Below are 23,867 nucleotides of genomic sequence, written 5' to 3' on the forward strand. Positions count from 1 at the left end.
TAATATTTGCGGTCACGTCCCATTGTAAAAACTTGGAAAACTCATTAATGAAGCTAATTGTAAGTGATTCATCAGCTGTTGGAAAATACTTGAACTCGTACTTGCAAATCATATAAATTTGTAACATTTTACTCGTTTTTGACATATTTAAAACATTATTAGACAAATTACACTGTCAAATGGCTGTGTTTAACTCTGTAATGAATATGCCTTATAATCTTAAACGCATTGTTTTTTTTACCCATATGTGCGACATAAACTCAATTCTATAGTAAAAGGGGCATTGTGTGCTTTTAAATATTCAACATGTAGTACCACTTTAATAAACTAAATTGAAATTGAAACACTTGAATTGAAATACCAAAGGGGATTTATTTATTTATTTTTACATTTAAGTGCCACTGATTTGTAGGCATCTTATTGTTAAGTTTTTGACTTATATTTCAAACCCCAAAGAGGGGTATCAGGCCATGCCAACATAAAGCTGCTTGGCCCCATGATGGGAGACATCATTCTCTAGCGTCAATCTAACATTCTTTGGACACAACACATTAAGCTGCTTTGTAATCTCAACCTGGGGGCAGATAGTTGGGAGCATGACCCTGCTTTGTATCTGCTGTATGCAAGTGTGAGAATGCAGGCAAGTCTACAGGGTCATCAGATAGGCACCTTCTGAATACCCTGCGGCCTTCTGCTTCCCAACCCAATACTTTACCATTCTTTAAGTGAAAACAAGTAACTACAGAAACAGTTTAAGACTTTAATTATACACAACCATTAAAGAAATATTATGCAGAGATGTCTCCCTCAGACACAGCTACCATATATTGCTCAAGACAATTTTACAGTTCCGTCGTAGGCACTGTGCTGAGACAGGAGAGGGAAATAATACTACATGAATGTTAAAAAAAAATTAATACACTCCACACAAATGAAAAAGCAGCAAAGGGTGAGCAACCCTAGAAAAATAATATGCTTATATACAAAAACGCATCTGATGAGATGTAGCTTTTGTACAATTCCTATTTCTAAGGACTGATACAAGGCCACAGTGAAACAATCATGTAAGTCTACAGAAAAAAAAAGAGAACATTAAGAGACTGATACAAAACAAAAAGCAACAAATTACAACCCCCCCCCCCAAAACAAAAAAATAGTTTTAAACACTACAAGATATGCCAAGTAATAATTAGTTGCTTCAAATAATGTCACTAAAGTGGCAATATACCTTAAGATTCAAGTTCAAACACTTAAAAAAGGATCAATATTTTTTAAGTGGGGAAAAGTTATTTTTAAACACAAACTTGACTTTTCTTCCCATTTTTGAGACATTTATCAAAGCCGTGTTTCATGCATTTCTTCGAAGTATGGTGTTGTGGACTGGGTTTTTCAGTCTGCCAGTCACATTTCATCAGTAGACTCTGACATGGAACGCTCTCTCCTTTCCCGCCCTGTGACGAAGTTCAGCAGGTCAACGGCTGTCACCACCCCAAAAACCATCTGCTTCAGACTGGAAGAGCCGTCTGTCAAGTCTGGTATAGGAATAGAGAACAAAGAGTAAGAAACTAAACAGTTTTTCCCTCCAGATAAATACTACTACTTTAAAAAGGGTACTAAGATATATACTGATTCACAAAAAATAGAAATAAAAAAAAGAAGCTTCAGCTACGATTTTGTAAACATCCAGCACATTTTATTCAAATATTCACTCTTTCAGCTCTGGTATGGGGTCCAACAACTTCTGAGGGAAATATCTCTCTCTTTGACAACTACTCTAAATGCTCATTTTTGTGCTGGGCAAATGGAATGCAGAGATTTTATTGAGAAATTTTCAAACCAAGTTGCCTGTTGTGGGAATGAATAATAATTAATAATTATTAATTTTCACTGCTTTTATTAAAGCATCATAGCTGCAGTTATGTTTGCCTATTTCCTATTTCAAGTCTTCCTCAGCTAGGATTTTTTTATGTGTTTTATTTGATCATGTAACTGTGTTGAAGAATTTGTACTTTTGATTTTTTTTTTGTTTTTGTGCCCATGTAAACACAACCCTGGTTTATGAGTGAAACTAGATAGAAGACAAACAAGCAGCTGTGAGCTGCTTTCTCTTTCAGATTCTGCTTTACAATCCTTCTCCAAAATCCACTCCTCTCCGAGATGCTCGCTCTGCTCCTGGACTTTGACAACTATGCACAATGAACAATGTTTTCTTATTAATGCAGTTTTGTGTGACCACGGTTTCAATAGTGGGTCCTTGAATAGCGACATTCACCCTGCACATGTATGTAAAGTCTAATTTTTTTTAATAAAGACACCAATTGACTGATTTATGGCTGAACTCAACATGGGTCCTAAACAGAAGATGTAACATTTAAAGTGAAACACATGGGGGCGCTGAAGTTATAGGAGTATGAACTCCACTGGAGGAAGTTTCAGCTGAAGAAATAACTGAAACCAAGAAAAATACAAACTGACGACGCGTGTGTGCCTGTTTGTAATATTAAGCTTTACGTACATTGGATCTGTTCATGTACAACCAAGGCAAAGTGGTCCGTCTCCAGAATGCGAGATAACTTTCCCAAGTTATCAGTGAGACGGATCTAAGGATGAAAATATATATGTTTTGTTAGGGAATACAAGAGAAGTAGTCAACCAATTCAACAGTATAATTATATATAACATTTGTTAGTAACTCAGTCTTGCTTCACACCCTGCTTTACAAAAAACTCTCTTGTCCAGCCAGCAGCCACCCTTTCACTTGAGGTTCCACCCTTAAAGTCACTTGCGTCATTGGCTACTGCTATCAGCCAACTGGATTTAATTTACCAATCATAAACCATTAATAAAACATCGAGAGAGCATCACTTTCACACTTTAGTAATTTTCTTCGAACACAGCGTCTCACCTGTTTGAACTGCTTGTAGAGCACTTTGCTGACTGGGTCTGACAGCTTGATTTTCCCCGCCAAGATAGAGCTTAATATGTTGCCGAGAGTCACCATGCCCAGGATCAACCTGCACACAAGTACACACACAGAGGTTAAAGATTCCAGCTATGCATGTATTTCACTTTTATCCTTTCATTGCAGGATACTCACCCTGCCTGATCCACCACAGGTGCCTGGTCAAAACCCTTCTCCTTGAGGATCTTAATGGTTTTCTGACAGCTGACACTTGGCAGGACGGTGAGGGGAGCTGACATGTTCAAACCTTGCACGTTCAGATTCCACCACCTGGAGGGCAGAGAAAGATAGGAAGGGGTTGCACAACAACATAGGTGGAGCTACAAAAAAAAAAAAAAGACGACAAACAACTTTTACTACACATACCATGGTTTGTTCACAATGAGGTCCTCCTCCCTCAAAAAGCCCTTCTCAACCATCCACTTGTCACACAGGAACTTGGACCTTGAGGGTGAGAAATAAAGATTTTCATCACGTGAAGGGCCCACATCTCCTAAAGTGAGATCTATCTATCTCTCAGTGATGCGACCAAACTTCACTCCATTCAGAAGTACTGATCTAAGAAAAATTACTAACAACGTAATAACACACTGTCCTTATTTCCCAAGAAACTGACACCAAGTAGCTCAAAAACCATTAACTTCAAAATGTTCTCACTTTTAGGGAAAAAAAAAAAAAATCTTCTAGCCATTAGAAATGAGGGGATTCTCACATGTAGTTGCGAATGGAGTCGGGCAGGATAACCACGCAGCGCTGGCCCTCCTTCAGCTCTTTGGCGACATGCATTGCAGCAGCCATGGCTGTCCCAGAACTTCCCCCTGTTGAACAAACAGAAACGTGACTCAGATTTCACCCACACCCCCACACACACACACACACACACACACACACACACCCCCACACACACCCCCACACACAGAGTTCTATATTAGCAGGAAGCATTTACCGCACAGGAGGCCTTCCTCTCTGATCAGCATACGAGACATGTTAAAGGACTCCTCATCGTTTGATTTGTACCAGGTATCAATTACCTGAAAATAAATAAATACATACAAACAGCATTAAGTCAGGATCAGTGAGAAACACATGAAAAAAAAGCAAAATCAACGAAAGCCATTTGAACTCACTGATCTGTCAAGCACGGTGGGGATGAAGTCGTACCCGATGCCCTCCACCTCGTACTGGGTTTTATCGGTCTTGTTAAGCTCCTCAGGCTCAGCCAGGATGGAGCCTTCTGGGTCAACACCAACAATCTGAACACAATACACATCACGTATGAACAGCAAGTAGCCCAGCAGAGTTAGCCCACTTGTTGTTAGTAGTTGCAACAGCCTCAGGACTTTTAGTCACAGAAATATAGACTCAGAAAACAGCCATGACTTACTTTGACATTGGGGCATTTTTCCTTCAGTTTGCGGGCGATTCCTGTGATGGTACCCCCTGTGCCTGCTCCTGCAACTAGCATGTCCAGTTTACCTGTTGGGAGGAAAGAGTAAAAAAAAATCAGAGGTATGATGGACAAGAGCTAGTTCCTAGTTTATAGTTTCCATTTTTTTTATATAATATGTTTGGGACAAGAGTTTGGGTTAAAGATCATTGTACCATCACACTGCTCCAGGATCTCTTCAGCTGTAGTGTCATAATGAGCCAATGGGTTGCTGGGGTTTCGGTACTGATCCAGGATGTGTGAATTTGGGATCTCGTTCTTAAGGCGCCAGGCAACACCCACATGGGACTCTGGTGAATCAAACCGAGCGCTGGTTGGTGTGCGAACGATCTCTGCCCCGAGAGCTTTTAAAACATCCACCTTTTGAGGAAAAAAAAGAAAAGTTTCTAGTAGGAAACATTAAGAACAACAAAAATTCAAACTTTAAAATCAAATAATTCTGTTAAGTCTTGAGAAATCCATTAATGTAATGAAAAAACTAAATTTGACTTCGCTTTTGATTCAAAAGAACATGGCAAACACAATAAATGAAAATGTCGCTGACAGATTTGTTACAAAAGAAATAACTGGACAAAGTGATCTGTTAATTTAAGTTTTTCCTGTAATTTACGATCCCCCCCACACATAGTATTTACAGTTTTAACAACCAACTTCTTAAAATAACCATTATAATTATGATATGTTGGAAATGATAATGGTCCAGCAAAGCAATCAATTACAACATGAGAAATTTCTTTCCATAGATCATGTCATGTTTCTAAAGTTTCACAAATAGATTCACATATGATAAATGTTTCAGTGCAGCTGCAGTGTTAGACAGTAGATATTCCTTCAGAATATTCCTTTAGTAGATATTTTTCTGAGCTGAGAAGTTTTTAAATTTAAGTACAGATCAACATTTTACAATGACTGATCTATGACGGTAAAGACCGGTTTTACAGTAAGTAATAAATAAAATTAAAACTCGTTCTGATCTGCGCTTCGATATGAACTGTATGAATAAGGAAATGAAGAATTCTATCAGACCTTACAGGACGGGAGGGGACAGAGGGAAATTCTGGATTTGTTGAAGAAAACCTTCTAGCAAGCAGGTTTGACTCAATGAAAAAATGACTCAAAGGCTGGTTACTGAAAACCCAGAGTTTCCCCCCGACTCAGGGGGAACAGACAAAACCCACCTCCTGCAACACCCACCTCACCAGAAGCCAGAAGCTGAGACAGGTGTGCTTTTTAATACATTGTATTTTATTTGTATGCTACATGCCCCTCCACAAAGCCCTGAAATTATTTAATTTACTCACAACACACTCAGGAATTGCCAGTGGTAAAAAAAAGCTGAGAATCAGTTGTTCATCACTTCTCTGAAACTGAATTTCAAAACATACATTTCACTATGTGTCAGCAGCTTAGTGGTTTTATTAGTTGAAAACTGAAATCTCAAAATGATTTTTGACTGGCCAAATACTGCGTTTTCCCACTATTTGTTTGAAGGTAAACGATCACACTGCTAAAAAGACAAAAAAAAAAAAAAAAGAAAAAAAAAGTAAAATCACAGACTGCATGTTATAATTTAATAAAATATGCCACATCTTTAGTTGTCTAACACTATAGCATCAATTTATTTTAAAACACACGTGAGGGATGTGGAGTTATAGTTTTCTTACCTTCTCCATGCTCATTTTCTCTGGCATGACTATAATGCAGCGGTAGCCTTTAACAGCCGCAGCCAGCGCCAATCCGATACCTACATTACACGAACACACACAAACCTTTAACCTTTAAATTCCTTTCCCCTCAGTGCAACACTTGGGTTCACAGACACAGGCGCACATGCAATGTCATTACCAGTGTTTCCAGATGTGGGCTCTATGATGGTGTCTCCAGGCTTGAGGATTCCAGCTCTCTCAGCATCCTCCACCATTCGCAGGCTGATTCTGTCCTTCACGCTGCCGCCAGCATTAAAGAACTCACACTTTGCCACTACAAACAGACAATGGGTCGATTGTTTACATTAAAACCCACGTGGTGAAGAGATGATGGAAACGACCAATGAAATATCCACAGTCCTCCCCTTTTCCAAATGAACACACAACACACATCTCACCCTTACACCTGTATGTTTACATGGTGTCAGAGGAGTCAAACTCTACCAACCGCCACAGCTTCTGCTTTATACGTGAGCGGGTCATGACTTGAGTGCTGGTTGACTCACATATTTCGCACTTGAGTCCAAACACTCTTGGAATCTTGTTGATGCGCACCATGGGAGTGTCACCGATTCTGAGCAGGATGTTTGGGAGAATGGTTGGAACAGCTGTTCTGGAAGTACAAAGTGGGAGAACTTGTTTCATCCAAGAGGTGTTAGTGTCTGTGTACCCAGACGCAATGACACTTGTGACTGTCAGACTAACCTTGGAACTTGTGTATGAGGAGAGTCTGCTTTCGAGGCTCCCAGCGTCCATGTGCAGTGGCTGGGAAGGTCGGGCCGGATCCATTTCCTCTCCGGAGAAGCGGTGTTTGCGTCGATCTGAATGGTACTACTGGCTTCCTCTGTGTGCTCTGCCACCGCCTTCTCAACCCCCTTCAGTGGGAAGGATCCCTCACAAAGTTTGGCTTCTCCATTGGAGTGATTGTGCAACTTGGCAGAGTGCGGGCACTTGACGGCGTCTTTGGTCGAGGGAACTGAAGGCATGACTTAACCTGCGAAAACAAAGGAAAAAGGGTTTTTGCAAATATCAGGGACGTTATTCTCCTACAGACACATCTCACGTTCTACTTATTTATAACTACATTGATTTAGTAGCACAAAACAGAACACTTTCCTTTCATTAATGCAAAGTCACCAACACCTTCAAATAATGCTTTATCATGGTTAAACAGGATCTTTGGCAACACAGTCTCCTGTTTCTGTCTCCACCCTTTGTTTTCATACACAGATTAAATCCTACACTTTTTAAAAAACTAAAATTTTAACAGTCATGATGAGAAGACATGTTCCGCTGTAATGGCACCCTGAAAGCAGAAGAGGGATATCGGGGAGCTGCATGTAGGGCAGGCTGATTAAGCTTTAGTCAAAGTTGCATCAGCCACTCATTACAGGAAACAATGACTTTAGACTTCTATAGAAACCAGTGGGGAGTGTATTTTAGGACAATGAAAGTATGCTGAGTCATGATTTAAGATTTAAGAGCATAAGGGCACAAGTTACAAACGCTAGGCTAAATCTTAAACCTGACATCAAACAGGGATAGTAGGTGATCAATCGGTTTAAACTAAATTAATAAAATAATACACAATATAAAAAATTATTCCCTTGAACCAGACAATGAGGACTGAACAACGATGTGCTATAATCTAATGATTTGCAGTTTTTTTCCCCATCTTCTAACAATTTATAAACCAAACATTTACCGATTTGTCAAAAAAATAAATAAAAAATAGAAAAAGATTAACTGCTACATAAAATAACTTCTAGATGTTGCCCTGCAGCTTCAATTTGTTTGACGAGAGAGCGTTTCACATTTTAAGGCAACAAAACCTGCTATCTGATACCTCCTAATCCTTCAGCGGCCTGCTCAAAACCTACACCCATTAAGATTCTCCACCTTTCAGCTCAAGTGGCCGTGCATGGACCTTCACTAATGCGCAGTGCACACACTGGGGCCTGCTTTTAAAACAGGGGCCCCTCTCTGACCCCACTATGAGTTCAGGAGATGTCCGCAGAGCGAGATAAAGATCTTCTTAAGCAAACATCTATGCAATGGAGTGTAAACTGGACCGAGATATACTGCTTTGAAATTGCTCACGCACCGCTGCATAAAATACTCTGTACACAAAGATGTCTGACAAAAACAGCAATCACTCCAAACTAAAAACCAGAATAAATGTATACTTTCATGATTTCTAACTTTTATGGTTTTTCACTGTTAAAGTAGTAGCCCACGTATCTTTTGTGAGTTCGAGGTGTTAGCCACATTGAATTCTTGGCGCAGACCTTTGTCACCACTATTAGTCATACTAGCTATTAAAGTTAAACCACCCTCGATTGCTGTGGTAAATGGGAGGAAGACTAGGTGGTGTGTGTGTGGTCGCCTTGCTGGGTTCAACGAGGCAATGTGATCCTCTGTGAGAACACCTGTGGCTTTGAGCCCAGGGCCTAAAGCAAGAAAATAGGCTTGCAAGAGGATTTAATGAAGAGCACCTTCGATTTTTGTTTAATAAGCTACACTTAAGCCAAGAACTAAATCCCCAATTACCCAACACACTGAATACATAAAAGACAAAAATCACCTGATCCCAGTCTGGCAACATCAAACCCAAGTTATGAACATTCCTTGTAATATTCTTACCTTATCAGACTTGATTATCCGCTTAAAATCATTCCTAATCTCATTTATTCCATCTCTGTACAGAAACTCTTTTTATTAATCTAAACATTTAAAAACTGCCTGCTCCTCCAGCAACTAACACAACCAAAGTATCAGCTGGCCACAACAGTGGGCTATAGATATTCACTCAGCCATAACAAATGCTGGGCCAAATGTGAACAGCAGGAATGCTCCCTGGAGAATCACAATTTAAACCAGCAGAAATTTGCACCCAAAATGTTGCCATATGTTCGAGAAGCCAAATTCTGACTCTTGCGCTTGTCTGCAAGTCACCATGTATGCAGCTTTTCTGATTGAATGTTGTGAGAACTTAGATGAAACTACAAATTTTATAATCCCTTCGAGCATCTTTCAAACAAAGGGTTGATAATTTGCTGATATTCTTCATTTATTTGTATTAATTTGAATATTTGCATAATGTATCACACCTTGCTGAGATAAAACATTGGATGATGCAACCTTGTGCACAAGGCAAGGGATCTTTTTTTCCCAGTTTTCCGGTTTTTTTTTTTTTTAGCGACTAAAATCTGGACCGACTATTTTTTTAGATTTTGCACAGTTTTTACGCGGGATACCCTCCCCAATTCCTACCGGGCTTGGGACCGGCACTGCACGGCTGGGGATGAGAAAGGGCATTTCGGGGTTCAGTGTCTTGAACAGGGACACTTCGACATGTGGTCTGACAAATAAAATAAAAAAATAAATTGCTAATAAATACGATTCAGCCCTGATTGAATGCTTGATTTTATATATATATATATATATATATATATATATATATATATATATATATATATATATATATATATATATATATATATATATATATATATATAAAAATAACAACAGGAATGAAAGAAGGACAATTACATAAATTAAGACCACTTTCAGTAAAACATATGCGTGAACATACTGTGAGGTGTTAAATCAGCTTGAAGACATCCAATAAAAATCTGATCTACGCAGTGAAAGTATTGCATCATATCAGCGTTTACGCAGTTGGCACCAATAATTAATTAATAATAAATTAAAACGCATTTCTATGTACCGGCATTATACGTTTTCCAACCTATATATCTATTTCCACTCACCTGATAATTTCAATGTGCAGAGAAAACGTGTAAATAGTCAGAGAGGACTCCGAAACTGACGCTCACCCTGAACAACCCCGTGCATTGGCCAACTTCCGACACACAAACCGGTTTTCATGACGACAAATTCTCACCCACAGAGGAGGGATGTGTTTTTAGAACGCTCCCCTATTGGCTGCGGCGGGGGCGGCTGACTCAACGGCTCCACCAATCACAGCAGAGATTTCTCAATAAGGATTTTGGGAGTTCAACTTGACTGCACTGTTTACCTTTTATTGACCAAACACGCAGTGCATGTACTGTGGCGCATGTGACAGCTTGACAACTTCCCACGAGTAGTTATTAAAATGATAATATAATGTGGAAAAGTCGTTCTTTATAATGTACTAAGGTCATTTTAATAAGATTTTTAAGTTTCTCAGGATAGGATGTCAGCATCCCAGAGGTTTTGGATTAGCTGTCTTTTTAAATAAAATCTTTGTTGGCATATTTTTTTAATAGCTGCCATGCTTCTATTACAAAGGGTGATCACCTATTTTCCAACAATATATAAATATTTTTCAATACTTTGTTCCTTTTTCTATTGGTTTTGTCACCAATTAACCACATTTTATTTGCATAAAAGCAAGCTGAGGCACAAGTCAGGTAAAGCAAACAAAAGTCTTACTGCAAACCAGTTGCCTTTGTTTATCTCAAACTAAAGCAAAATTGTAGAGATTCTAAAATATAAATGTATGACTTTACCTTAGACATTTGTTTTCTACTATTGTGCTTATTAATTGATGGTAAACAGATTAGCACTTTTCAGCCTTATAGGATAAAGTGTGTTAGAGTTGGCCTTGGGTCAACTTGAGGGGCCAGTAAATCTTTGACATGTAGAGCAAATAGGAGCAGGGATTGGGTCACTGACCCTATAGGCAAATCCAGTGCCACAGTCACTCGATAATTGGTGTTCTGTGCCATTTATGGTGCTGCAACTACGTAGCACAGTACGAAACAAAGGTGGTGAAATGTAACCAAGTATCTTAACCACTCAAATAAAGTAGTTAAAATGAGAGAGTTGAGTTTGTTCAAACGCACACACATTGATTGATTTAAGCAAGTGGTGCAAATGCAGAGTTACAAATGTGTTTTATTGAGAAAGCGACATAAGCTTGTCTTAAAAAAAGAAAAGGGAATAAAAGAAAAACACTTTTAACAAATTCACCAAAAAAACAAAACAAAAACGAAAACAGAAAACTTGTTTTCACTGTTAAGAGGGATGGATTTGGTAGGACATCTGCTCAGCCTTGGCTTCCTTCAGAATCTTCCAGAGCGCTCTCTGTCCCTCGACCTCCGCCTTTCGCGATCCCGTCGTCGTTCCCTGGAGCGGGAGCGCCGTTCCCTGGAGCGTGAGCGCGAGCGGTGCCTTGTGGATGAGAAGCAAAGATTGACGTACAAATCCATGTTGATCCTCAAATTTAATATTTCAATCGAACAATTTTTATACCTTTTCCTGCGGCGGCCGTACAACTCCCTTCGTAGTTCCCTTGATATGGGTTTCAGATGCATGAAGTTACAGAAGCCGCCTCGAGTGCACTCTCTTAAAAAAAAAAACAAACAAAATAAAAAACTTAAAGTTAAAACTTACTGGACTGGTCTATGTGAAGCAGTGTCATATGTAAAATAGAGCATGTCAGGCTGCCAAATTAGAACATCTGATGTTTAAGTCTCTCTACCCTGAGTTAGAGTCCAATAGCTGGCATAGCAAACCCCCCAATCCAATGACGTGAATCACTGAAGTACTCGTAAAGGAGAGGATTAGAAATTCCCTCCCACTCTATAAGGACAAACTTTATCTGCATTTTAAAAAATGTGATAATTGACACGGTCTCTGCAGCTGACATGGGTGGAGTGCCCTGCTGAGGGACACGTGCAGGCTGCACACAGTCAACAGTGAAACTTTATACTAATATACTAAGCTGCTGACACGGCACGATCCACCTAGTAGGGATTCTCTAGGCAAAACACGCCAATGTGCCCTTCACCTACAGCAATTATTCAATAAATGTGTATCTAAAACATTGAAAAAACAGCTTTATCTCTGAGACACCTTTTGTTTTACAAGCAGGGTAAGCCCAGCCATAACAGTTATGTTAATATTACTCAAACAAGAGACAGGGACAGATGATAAGCCTATCAGGAGCCTTGATTCCTAATTCTAATGTCAAGCATTCCGACAGTTTCCTGATTTTTCTATTGCCATTCGAAGAGATTAACTTTACATTTGAAAATTGTTTTTATTAACAGTGAGTGTTACTCACCCCATCTCATACTGGCGGCAGCAAGCTTCCCTGAAGTCCGTGACTGGAGAAAGCTCTGCATGGATGGGTTGGCCGTTAAACCAGCGGTTATTCAGGTCCATGACTGCTTTTTCTGCATCTTCCTCACGACGAAACTACACAGAGGATACACACAAATTAGTTGACTATAAGTGGCTTTAAAATAACTGTTGACGATACATCTATAGTGAAAAATTTTCAAATGATCCAAAGAAAAGCAAAAATTGTGAATTTAAATGTTTTAGTATTTAATATAAAGTCATCTAACAGAACAATTTTCTTCAAACACTGTGTCTGTCACTCTAAAGAGACCGACTGATCCAATCTTTCCACATATTCGTGTTAGCACCACCTGTTGCAAATATAGTCAGATCTATCACCAACCTTAACATAGACGTTTCCGACAAGGTGATCGCCCAAGTTATCGCAGACATTCATCTCCTCCACCTCTCCGTACTTCTCTTCCATCTCTGTGAACACTTCCTTTTATAAAGAAAACGAAAAAAAATAATATGTCTAACAATGCCTAATCAATTTTTTACATGAGGGACAGCGGTTAGAGCTGTTCCAAATTCCTTCTGTGTAGACATTAGCTCTTAAACCACGAATGGATGCTTGCATTAGCAAAAACTGGACACATTTGGACAATGTCATGTTGCACCTTACAGCATCACTTTCCAACAGACAGCGCATGGAACAAAGACACAAAAGTAACAAGCACAAACAGTCACTTACCTCAAAGAACTCATCATAATGCTCCTGCATTTCCACATCGCTGACAGCACCTACAAAATGATAACAAGCAACAGTCAAGGACAAGTTAGATGGATGGCAGAAAAATAACTCTTCAAATGGACCCTTTAAAGATGAGACTAACTAGCAACATAGCATGATAACCCTTACAATAATAGGAACTCATAAATTTAGATTATATATATATTTTTGGAGATTACAATGCAGTCTTCTAGCGCTCATGGTAATTCAACCACCTTCACAGAAGTAAATAAAAACTGGAGCTGACCTCTCAGCCTTATCCCTGTTTGGTGGAGTTTAACATTCTATGTTTTGCTTTCTTTATAAACTGTTGGTATAACTACATTATGTAGAGAAGGGATATAAAACTACAAAATGTATTTTTTTTAAGCTAACTACCCAGCTAGTTCATGACTCCTGGCTATTCCACAAAGAAATATTGCTTAGACTGGGGACAGAAGCAGTCGAAACCTGCTTCAGTGAAACACAAGCAATAATGTGTATTTAATGTGAAACTCTTAAAACACAGGAAGTCAATTGTAACTTCTCAGTCTTTCACGTCAACAAAATGAAAGATGTTGAACCAAAGTTGTTCTGTGCACATTACCACACCATAGTGTTTCAGTTAGTTTGACTTAGGCCAGGAAAACATGCAAAAGAGCATGGGCCAGGAAAGATGTGATGCAATAGACATCTCTAGAGGAACAATGCCTACACTAAGCCAAATTTATGTGGGGAGGTGTGATGCAGTAAATTAAGTGCAGTCAGTGCTGGAGGGTCCTGCAGATGAAGGGAGAACTTACAGTGTAAACCATCAGCAGACTGGGCAGAGATTTGAAGGTTATGAAGGTAAATGTTCAAGAGGGAAATGGTCTGAAATACAAAACGTAAACTTCTGTGATATAAATACAACCAAAATAAAAAGCTGGGGAGGAAAAAATGTGATTAGATATTTATGTGTCAGTAAACTGCTGTCCTTTACTACTGTCAAGTTCCAGTTTTGGACAGTTGCATTCACAGAAACTTCAGAAATAACCATTCATTTATTGGAAGTGCAGCTTATTGTCTACAACCCTCACCAGTTTAGATTTTTGTACTTTGTTTCAAAATGTATTTTATGAGAGATTTATACCTGTAGTCCTACAGTACAGGTAATTATTGGAGAATAGACTGCAACTGTGAACTTTCAGTAAGTTGATTGAAGGTTCAAATTACATTTAATGTTTGAGACTGAAGGTTTAGCTTTTGTTTGAATATGTTGTCATTTCCAGAGGCAGGTTTAAATGTAACAAAATGCTTATGATTACTGATTCAAGGTTTTATATTAATTGAACACAATGATATGGGCGAACATTTCCTTACAAGCTTTAAGTCAACCAACAGTTGGCTTATAACTTTTAAAAAATTCATGTGATATATTAAATAGTAAACATCCTGCTAATTTTTAACTTTAACTAAGCTACCCTTTTAGTGAAGGGTCACCTTTACCAGCTGGTAACTTGTCCAGGGGTGAGATTTACGCATTGAATTGCAGTTAATGGCCTCAAGCCATATCTCTTGAACTGAGGCACATGCATGCAACTTCATTTACATACAACATTCAAGGTATAAATACAAGAAATTACAAATGCCCACCTACGATTAGCTGAATTTTTCAATGGAATAGTTCAAAAAGGCCTGTACGTCATTGTTTAAATTAAGGATTTAACTCCCTTTAATTTGAAGAAAGAAACTTAAGGGTGTAATAAAAGTACTACCATAAGTCGTATTGAAGTAACACTTAAAAGAATGTCTCTTTTATCAATGGCTGTAATTCGCTGTTATCAAATTTCAGAAGAAAAATGACAAGTTAGTTCTAAGTTTCATTACACACCTACCTGTAGCAGAGGTTCTACTTCAGCTTCATTAAACTGGACTTAGCATGTTTAATCTACACCTATAACAGACATTTTGACATATTCTACCACCAGCAGTGGTCTGTGAAACCTGTTTGTTTTGTTTGTGCTTTGGCATAACTGATCAGATTCATGGATGACACTGAGAGTCATGTCAAAACTCAGCTATGCAAAGTTGACAATCAGATACCAGAAGTTTGTGCCTGGAATACTGTTTTTAACGACAGGGTGTCAACAGGTTCTCCAGCTAACAGGGCTGAAGCAGTACCTCACATCTGTTGCTTTTAATGAGCACCACTTTCAGGAAACAGAACAAGTGATTCCGATAAATGTTTTACTTACAGCGAGAAGCGTCGGCTGTCTGTGCACTGTTCTGGGGATTACGGTAGATGTTTTGAATCAAGATGGTCTGCAGAGACAAAAAAGGTTTATTCGGTGAGACACGATTGGCTGATAGATTGGATAGTTTTGTGCTTTTTGAAAATTGTGCACATCTTCTAAAATCATTTTGACAGGCCTACTAAGCTGTAATACAAGTTCAACATAAATCTGCGTTGGTGTGCTAAAGTTGTTCTACATTCCCTTGACAGCTTAAAAAGTACAGAGTATTTACACAATTCTTAGTGGAAATTTAAGTGATTGCTCTCAATGTTGCAGATTGGAGGCTTTGTTTTTGAAGACACTCTCTAATACAATTCTCACCTGGCTGAAGGTTGGTTTGTTGTGCAATCTCGAGCAGCGGTCTCCATGTCTGCAAGCTCCAATTTTAAAATAGAAAGAACAATTGACCCTGACAATAAAATAGAGGGAAAAGTCATCAACATCAGTACTATTTGCCATTGTTATGTTAAAGCGAATTACAAAAACGGTAACTAATTATCATTTATTGAAAGCTATGTTCAGACATTTACCTTTTTAGTAAAGGAACTGTGCAATATGTTCATATCTTTAGCTATTGATTGCAAATCATATACACAACTATCCAGGTTATAATCAAGTTTTTGAATATCTTGTTTAGGTTCTACACGTGTAATAAAGAAATCACAACTTCACACAGGTGTTCAAAAATAACATCAATAAGCAGATTCCTCATGTTCCATGTAAAAACTATTTATCAACTAAATTCGTTCGTAGATAGACGATAAACCAGACTAATACAAAATTGGGACTAAAGTGCGTGCAAATATACTTTTCCTCGTCTTCGTCTTATTGTGTGTCGTTAGTTCCGAAAGCATAAAATAAAGGTAAGTTGTCTCTGCTTGAGTTTCTTAATCACTGCTTTTTTTTAAACTAGCGTCGACAATGTTCTCAAGTACAACCACTTGTGCGTATGACAAGTGCCACACTCCAAATAAGTCACATCATATAATAACTACACAGCAAATAGATTGTCTAAAGTTTATTAAACTCAGAGAAGTAGGCTGCTTTAATCTGCACTCCGCCGATGAAACTCAACAGAGTCCGACTCAGAGAGGCAGCTAACGTCCCTGAACTTACTCTAACAAGCTTCTTAACTCACTAAGTTACACGCTGTGGTTCCAGCATTGAGAAGTGCCGCGTCAAAGTGGTTATTATATTGTAACGTAAATTATTTTGGCGAAAAGCTGCAGCACGGAGTAGCTGAAAGTTATCTAGCTAATGTTAATGTCTTCATGAGTTTCATTCAATGCGTTAGCTGAGGGTTAGCTTCCTCTTGCTAAGGCAAAGCGCCACTGTTACATACAGAAGAGCTACGGCTAAACACTGAGTCCCGCTGACAACGTAGAAGAAAAACGGAATAAAAAGGCTTAGTCTTAAACTACTAGTTAAGGTGGCTATTACAAAATCTATTAAATAAAACTTACTTGTCTTTCTCTGTGCCGAAAATGGACGCCAAATACTCCGCCATTTTCGGCTCGTTGGAGACGTAAGGATGTACGTCATTACGCTACAAATACGTATGTCGTAACCGAGCGAAGACCTGCAGTAACGTTTCAAGCCACCTACCTGCGCTGTTGTTCCAAAAAAAAAATTTTTTTTTATTTCTCAGCAAAGGTTTTACTTTTATCTAACAAACTTAACGTTATTTTTCTTGTGGCCAATAAAACGTCAAAAAACCTAGTAAAAATATATTGCAATTTCATAACTTTTATTTTCTAGGTGATAAAGTAGGAAAGGCCATATAAAATTAATTGCTTACATCAGTGTTAGAAATGATAGATGTATATAAAAGTTGTTGCCTACAGTTGACTATATAACACCTTGAGTGTGTCTGTTCTATGTGATTTTACTCTTGGGTACATATTGCTTATATAGTACCTAACAATTTAATACTTAATAAATAGTTCACATTCTACCTCCACTAAAATGACTTCACAGTTACAGAATAAGGTTTTAGCCTAAACACAGAAGAAACTATGGAATGTTAAGTTACATGACAACTTGCTTAAGACTACTTGCTGTAATGAGTAGACCTGCTTTCAAGTCGGATACTGAGGTGGAATTAAATTTGACTAATGCTAGTTTATTTTTAGATGAATAAAAGTCTGAATGAAGCACTTTCAATAGGAGTATTTAGTTTTTTAAGATTTGGGTACTTTACCAAGACCACACTTTAATCTCACACATGCTCAAATGCCTCTATAATGACGCAGTCATGAAGTATAAATATACATGTTGATCTTACCCCCTAACGTGCACACATTAAATATTTCCATTTTGGGGGGATTTTCTCCGCCGCCTTGTATTTAAAAATATTGAAGCTGTCAGCTCACTATAAAGCTACACTGCCGAACAATATTTTGCATGTAAAAACTCCAGATACGGTTTCAGACTACTGTATTTTTATTTGGATAATACAGTGAATGCAACAGTTTTAGTGTATTTTTTTTCCTCAAGATTTAGTCTTTTTTTTTTAAAGGAATGTTCCAGCTGTACAGCAACTGTCTCAATGGAGGTGACTACAGCAGTTGGACTTGTCAAAATACTGGGTCCTACATTTACCATAATTCGTTTTACCATATTGATATAAGCTTCAGATTTTACAAATGTCCTCTTGAACTACAGAAGAAAGCTCTTTTCATTGGCTAAATGATCGTTCAAAACCCAAATGAGGTCTACTCATTGAGAGATAAGCAGTCCACACACAGGTTGAGGGGTTTTGTGTCATAACAACCGCACACAACAGATTTGGCAATGAAGCTCAGTAGGTCACGGCATCCCAAGCTCCTCTTCAGTGTAATGTATATCTTCCCCTAAAACCACACCTCTGTGCACAAGGTCGCTCAATTTTGCAGGAGACTCAGACGGTGAAGATAAAAGGAAAGAGAGAGGAAGTCAGCTTGAAGAGGGCGAACCACAGACGCTGCTAAGAAGTGATGATAAAGATGTAAAGGTGCACAGACTGAAACAAGACTCGGAAATTAAAAGTGTATGAGAGGGAGGGAGATTGTAGTAAAACATGAGAACTCTCTTCTATAGCTGTGAGGCAGCACGGTCAGCACCTGAAACTGTGGGAACCCCCATCTTGATATGTTTCACTGCATTGGATCCTGCAAGATTTGCAGAAGCAAGACCACCCACCGAGTTACAGTCAGTTCCACTACATTCAACACCCCTACTTTGAAGGAGAGAAAGGCAGAGGTAGGAAGGGGGTGAGCAGTAAAGTAGAAGGAGGAAGCAGCTACGATCTCAACAGTTCTCTATTTTGTTTAACAAATAATGATGCATTTAGAGGAACAATTCCTAGTCGGATTGGCTGTGACTGGAAGATGGTCGGATATTTTCTGAGTGTTCACATCATGAGGCCTAACCTGTGCTGGATCGTCCTGCATGTGTTCATCTTGTCAGTGCTGCTTCTCAACTTAAATGCTGACAGTAAGTTCATTTTTTTTGCGCTGCCTCTGTGTAGTGTTACCTTTTGTACCTCTGTAGGTAAAACGTCAGCATATTTTATTTTTAACATAGAACGTTATGACCAAGATCAAAAGTATCTGGTACAAGCTGAAGGACTGATTTCTGTTAAGGACATGAACTGTGAAGTGTTTTATAATGGATTCACATTTAAGACGACTGAGCTAACTTTAAGTCCCCAATAAATCTTGGCCTAGTTTACTGTAACAGACATCAATTAGAAAAGTAGGTTGATCACGATTCTGCCTCAAGCGCATCACATTAAAAGATATTATTTGGCTTTAAAAGTGTGTGTTTTACCATAAATGTCTTTTCATTTAACAAAGTAAACGACTTCTGTCTCAGAGTCTAAAAATGGTACTTTCACTTTAATACTTACACAAAAGAGGGTGTATTTTACATGTGTGGGAGGGAAATAATTCGATTTTACTTTTAAACAACACATTTTTTAAGCAAACCGCAAAACACGTTTTCCCCAAGAAGTCAATCAATAGTTTTACCAGTTGTGTGCACACTTCACTTCACACTTCAAAAAAATATGATTTAATTAATTTCTTTATTTGAGGGACAATTCATATTAATTGTAATTTCGGTAAATATGCCAGAATTAGCCAATTTTACATCTGCAGTCCCTGGATAGATGTTAAAAGTCACCCTAAAAGCAACAAGAAAAGTAACATAATTATAAAAACATGACAACATTCATTAAACAATACCATGTACTAATCCACACTAAAAGCAACAAAAGAGTAAAATAACACAATTTAAATACATTGCAAGATTCAATAGAAAGTACCACATGTTAAAAACTTACAATAGAAACACAACAGAGACTAAGCACTTCTGTTTTTAAAGCACTGATTTGGGCCTGGAAGGTGATAGTTTCTAATATTTCCCACAATTTCCTGTGATTTCTTATTTTAGGAAACAAGAACGGCTGCGTATGAATGATGTTATCACAGGTTCATTTACGTATTTATTTATATTCTCCGGTCTGGTATAATTCAATGAGGACTCACTGTGAGCCAGTGAGTTACTAAAATTATTTTCAAATTTTGAATATGTCTTATTCAAATATCAGCACTAACACCAGCAAAACCACTTATTTGAAACATTCATTCAGTCAGCTCTGAATATAACAGCCCACTGAATCTCTCCACACTTTATCAGCTCTAAATATTATTACGCATGAGCCACAAGTTCCGTTTTTTGGCAGTTCTGATGCTTTTGATCACTTCACACACTATTCTTCAGCGTCTATATGATTTGAGAACATACCCAGGTGTCTTAAATCCTGCAAAACTCTTATGATTTGAGCAAACCTGAGACCAGGGGACCACGTATATGTTTTTGCCCAGAACAGTGATCAGCCCAGTTGCTGTAGAGATGGGGGCGCTTCCATTTCCTGTTTTTTGAGCCCTTCATTACAGTACGATTTCTTTCAAAGCTCCAGATCTGTCACTAAATCCGACTTGGTGTTGAGATTGCTGTTTCCAATGTCCAGAATGAGCCTAGCTTAATATTCATGGAGAGTGAATTTTTTTACGGACAATTTTTTAAACAAACAGTGTTTAACCGCAGCGTTTAACTGATGGATAGAATGTCGTTGAAATTGTTGTTGAATGTAACAGGTGGAAGTGAGATGTGTGCATTCACGGTTCCCCCTGAGACTGAGTACTTGACGTGGGGTTCACTTTCAGTTCCTTCAATCGCCTCATCTCATGCAATGAGACTTTTAACTCCCTACGCAATAAAAATCACCAAGTGTGTTTCATTTACTTTTATGCTTTTATTTTGCCCCCAATAAATTTACTTGAGCTTTAACTTGTGGTCTACGTTTTCTTTTGTTTAACCAATCAAACCATGTCACATAAATACGGTGCCGTTGGTCTCTTTGTTCAAAACCTTTGTTCAGAATCTTACATAAAATACTGTAACTAATGAGAATCACCTTCAGATGTTACTATCAATGTGGATGAATCATTTTCTTATTTGGGTTTTTTGTCATTATCTCCTGCAGGTCAAGATTCTGACCAGTGCAGCCCAGAAATTAAAGTACGGCGCAACACATTGTATAATGTCTCACTCGGAGAAGACCTCAGGATTAGCTGCCCACTTACTCTCTGTAACAATTCACAACCAACAGTCACCTGGTATAAACTTGGTAAAAAGGACGTACTAGTCAACGTCAGCAGTGCCAGTCACATTAGACAAGAGTGGGAACCGTTACAACATTTAGAAGGGGCATCATTTCTGTTCTTCGAAAACATCCTCAGCAATGACTCAGGACAGTATCGATGTCAAAGTGGAAATAGTGTGGGTCACTTTATCACCATCTCTGTTAATGGTGAGTGTGAATGTGAGAACTTTAATGAATTTTTCTGGACTGAAACCTGTGTTCAAGCAGCATTACACTGTAAATTACAGTTCTAAATGACGCAGAAAAATAAATGAGCAGATGCAGTGATGTATTTTGGGTTTTATTTTAAAATGTAACATAGTTTCATCCTCCTATGTTCATATAATTGGGACTAAAGATGTGGATTTTCTTTGTTTTACAGCTGTTGACAAGCATCACAATGATACATTCAAGAGCACCACAAGTAAGAAAATTGTGTGTTCAGGCAAAACTGTTATCTATTAACTTTAATCGGAATCCTAAAACATTTGTTCTTGTTCTTGCAAACACTGCAGCCTATTGTACATAAGTTTAAAAACATAAATAACATTTTTGTTGAAAACCTTTTTTTTCCAGATACCACAACTTCTCATCCTTACAAACCAGAAAATTTATGGATGTACATCTACTCTGCTGCTGGGATTGTGGTGTTCGTCTTCATAGTGATAACTATTTCTATCATATCATTGCAAGGGTGTAAAGGTAAGATAAGATTTTTAATATATTCATTAGGAGTAAATTGTCTTTTTATAGATAAAATATAATCACATATTTAAATAAATGTGTCATGATACATACAAATGAGTCTGAAACCCATAACTCACTTTCCCCAAAATGTCCGTCAAGCAGGAAAATCAAAGAAAGAGACAGAAACTGAGAGTCAGGTAAGACAAAAACATATTTTATTTACATTTTTACATCTTTATTCCTTTAATTCTTGTGTATATGTTTGTGTTTGTAGTACATTGAAATCCCCATGGTTGAGCAACATCCCTTGCATGCCAGGATCCAACCCTCGCCAAGAGGAAGCCCCTCGGCTCCGCCATTGAGGAGATCCACCCGGAAAAATACACCACCCTCACAACCCAATGAGGTGCCATTACCAGGAGACAATGAACACGTTCAAGGCAAAGCAACAGAGGACAGAGGAAGACAGATGAATAGAGGAGAGGAGGAGGTCGGGGGCTCTGTTGTGTATGCTGCCCTCAACCATCAGCTGCCAGCGCGGCCTGCTGCTCGGCCGTGGGTAATTCAGGAGGAGTGTTCAGAATATGCAGCTATTCGTTTGTCTTAACAGACCAATGGATTAAATAACTTTAAAGTGAAGGACATCTTAGGCACAGTATGTGGCGCAACATGTGTCTTGACACTTGATGGAATAAATTCAACTCCTAAGACCACTCGCATCTGAGGACGACTGAGAAAATTTTCAAACTGGTACAAGAGCTCAAGAGGACAATTAGAGGGAATACACTGACCTTTTACAATAAGGAAGCCCGTCAGACTTACAGGTGTATCTGTTTTAAAGTGGGTGAAAGAAAAGGAACTAAAGACAGGAAGTGAAACTTTGACTTGAAGTAATTTTGTTGCAGTTGTAGACCTCTAAACTAAATGTGAACGTACGTGTGTTGCCTCACCCCTTTTCGCGAGTCATGAGAAAGTTTGCATGATAAAAACTGTACTAAGTTGCAATCTGCTGTTGAATTGTTGGTGCTTTTAAATCCACAAGTGCAAATCGTAGGAGGCTGTGAGCTGCCAAATTACAGGTGTGTGTTCAGTGTGGAAACTTGCTCTACACATTTCTTCCCATCAGTATGAAACTAACAATGTCCAATTACTGTTTGTGGGACCAAAGCCTGTCACAGCTTCTTCCTCTGTCATGAAGCTCCACAGTCTAAAGATCATGTAAAACACTTTAAATCTCCACACTGGTTGACATAATGCTTCAGTAACATGAATGAGAACCACTCAGCACACACCCTCCTGCTGATGTGAATCTTTACCAGAGCAACAAATGTGTATTAATCCACTTCTGAAAATAGTCCCCAACAAATTGACTCTTTACACCTGTGCCCACTTGTCTTAGATGACTTTTCAAAAAAAGGGGAGAAAATGGGACAATGTTTGAATGATTGCACTCTGTTTTAAAGACTAACATCTTCTGTAGGGTTAGGGCTTCATGGCCTTATTGGGTTTCATACAGTAGGAAAACTATTGAATTACTATGACCTTATCCTCGTGGATAGAAGTGCAGAAAAAGGGTTTTAACTAAAGGCTACTAACTAAAATTTGTATCTACAACTAATATGGGATTGTTTGTGGTCTTGGTTTGAATGTTTTGTGTAATGGACTTATCGTAATGGACCCACCACACATTAAAAGTTTAACTTGAATTTGCTCTTCTGAGTAATATCACATGTGAAGACAGAAATGCTTTCATGAGTTTATATCTTATGTCATTTTTCATTGTCTGACTATATGAATGATCACAAGGCTTTGTTGTGATTGTGTGGGAAAGACAGAATGTAATAATGTAAATATAACCTGATTATTTTGTGCAATCTAATAACAATTTGTTTATGTAATGTATGTTTGATTTTCATTAAGATTATGATGTCATCACTGCTCACTGGCTTCTGTAGTGTTTTACTCTAAACTAGTGTACCACCATACTCAAACGTGTAGGCTTGACCAAGGTTAAAAAGTGTGTGAGAGTGTGTGCTTGTGTATGTGTTTGTGAGGTCTGAATGTGATATGTTGAGTGTGTTTGCCTTTACAGGAAAATATGTTGTACAGACCACCTAAACAAAAGCAGGAAGTAACAATGACAGAGTGTCTTTTACATCTTCGATACCAATAGTTATACGGAAGTAGCTGCTTCCACCCTGAGATCTAACATGTATCTGACCATCCTTCATGTGTCCATCCTGGTGGTACACA

The 23,867-nt window shown here is 38.3% G+C and overlaps 3 protein-coding genes across 5 annotated transcripts; 1 reads left to right on the forward strand and 2 right to left on the reverse strand.

Annotated features, from left to right (window-relative positions):
* Nucleotides 1-746: 746 nt before the first annotated feature.
* cbsa (cystathionine beta-synthase a) lies at nt 747-10,040 on the reverse strand. Of its 2 annotated transcripts, XM_067502642.1 has the most exons (16): nt 9,889-10,040; nt 6,821-7,109; nt 6,622-6,728; nt 6,255-6,389; nt 6,074-6,153; nt 5,711-5,776; nt 4,565-4,769; nt 4,347-4,438; nt 4,090-4,215; nt 3,909-3,993; nt 3,675-3,780; nt 3,329-3,406; nt 3,098-3,232; nt 2,906-3,014; nt 2,516-2,600; nt 747-1,532 (listed from the first exon to the last, which is right to left on the reverse strand). In XM_067502642.1, exons 2-16 carry the CDS (start codon nt 7,099-7,101, stop codon nt 1,402-1,404), a joined length of 1,821 nt encoding a protein of 606 aa, XP_067358743.1. In that variant the 5' UTR covers nt 7,102-7,109; nt 9,889-10,040; the 3' UTR covers nt 747-1,401. The 2 variants fall into 2 exon arrangements, with proteins under 2 accessions (XP_067358743.1, XP_067358744.1); XM_067502643.1 differs by lacking the exon at nt 5,711-5,776 and having other exon boundaries at nt 9,889-10,039.
* Nucleotides 10,041-11,002: 962 nt separating this feature from the next.
* LOC137126202 (splicing factor U2AF 35 kDa subunit-like) lies at nt 11,003-16,779 on the reverse strand. Its single transcript, XM_067502715.1, has 8 exons — nt 16,702-16,779; nt 15,560-15,647; nt 15,200-15,266; nt 12,945-12,994; nt 12,594-12,692; nt 12,192-12,325; nt 11,378-11,470; nt 11,003-11,296 (listed from the first exon to the last, which is right to left on the reverse strand). Exons 1-8 carry the CDS (start codon nt 16,743-16,745, stop codon nt 11,188-11,190), a joined length of 684 nt encoding a protein of 227 aa, XP_067358816.1. The 5' UTR covers nt 16,746-16,779; the 3' UTR covers nt 11,003-11,187.
* A 1,414-nt stretch (nt 16,780-18,193) lies between these two features.
* Nucleotides 18,194-23,552, forward strand: LOC137125303 (B- and T-lymphocyte attenuator-like). Of its 2 annotated transcripts, XM_067500563.1 has the most exons (6): nt 18,200-18,712; nt 20,769-21,095; nt 21,310-21,351; nt 21,504-21,629; nt 21,777-21,811; nt 21,889-23,552. In XM_067500563.1, exons 1-6 carry the CDS (start codon nt 18,607-18,609, stop codon nt 22,219-22,221), a joined length of 969 nt encoding a protein of 322 aa, XP_067356664.1. In that variant the 5' UTR covers nt 18,200-18,606; the 3' UTR covers nt 22,222-23,552. The 2 variants fall into 2 exon arrangements, with proteins under 2 accessions (XP_067356665.1, XP_067356664.1); XM_067500564.1 differs by lacking the exon at nt 21,310-21,351 and having other exon boundaries at nt 18,194-18,712.
* Nucleotides 23,553-23,867: the final 315 nt, after the last annotated feature.

Source organism: Channa argus, chromosome 4 (assembly GCF_033026475.1).
Source record: "Channa argus isolate prfri chromosome 4, Channa argus male v1.0, whole genome shotgun sequence".
Classification (NCBI taxonomy): Eukaryota; Metazoa; Chordata; class Actinopteri; order Anabantiformes; family Channidae; genus Channa; species Channa argus.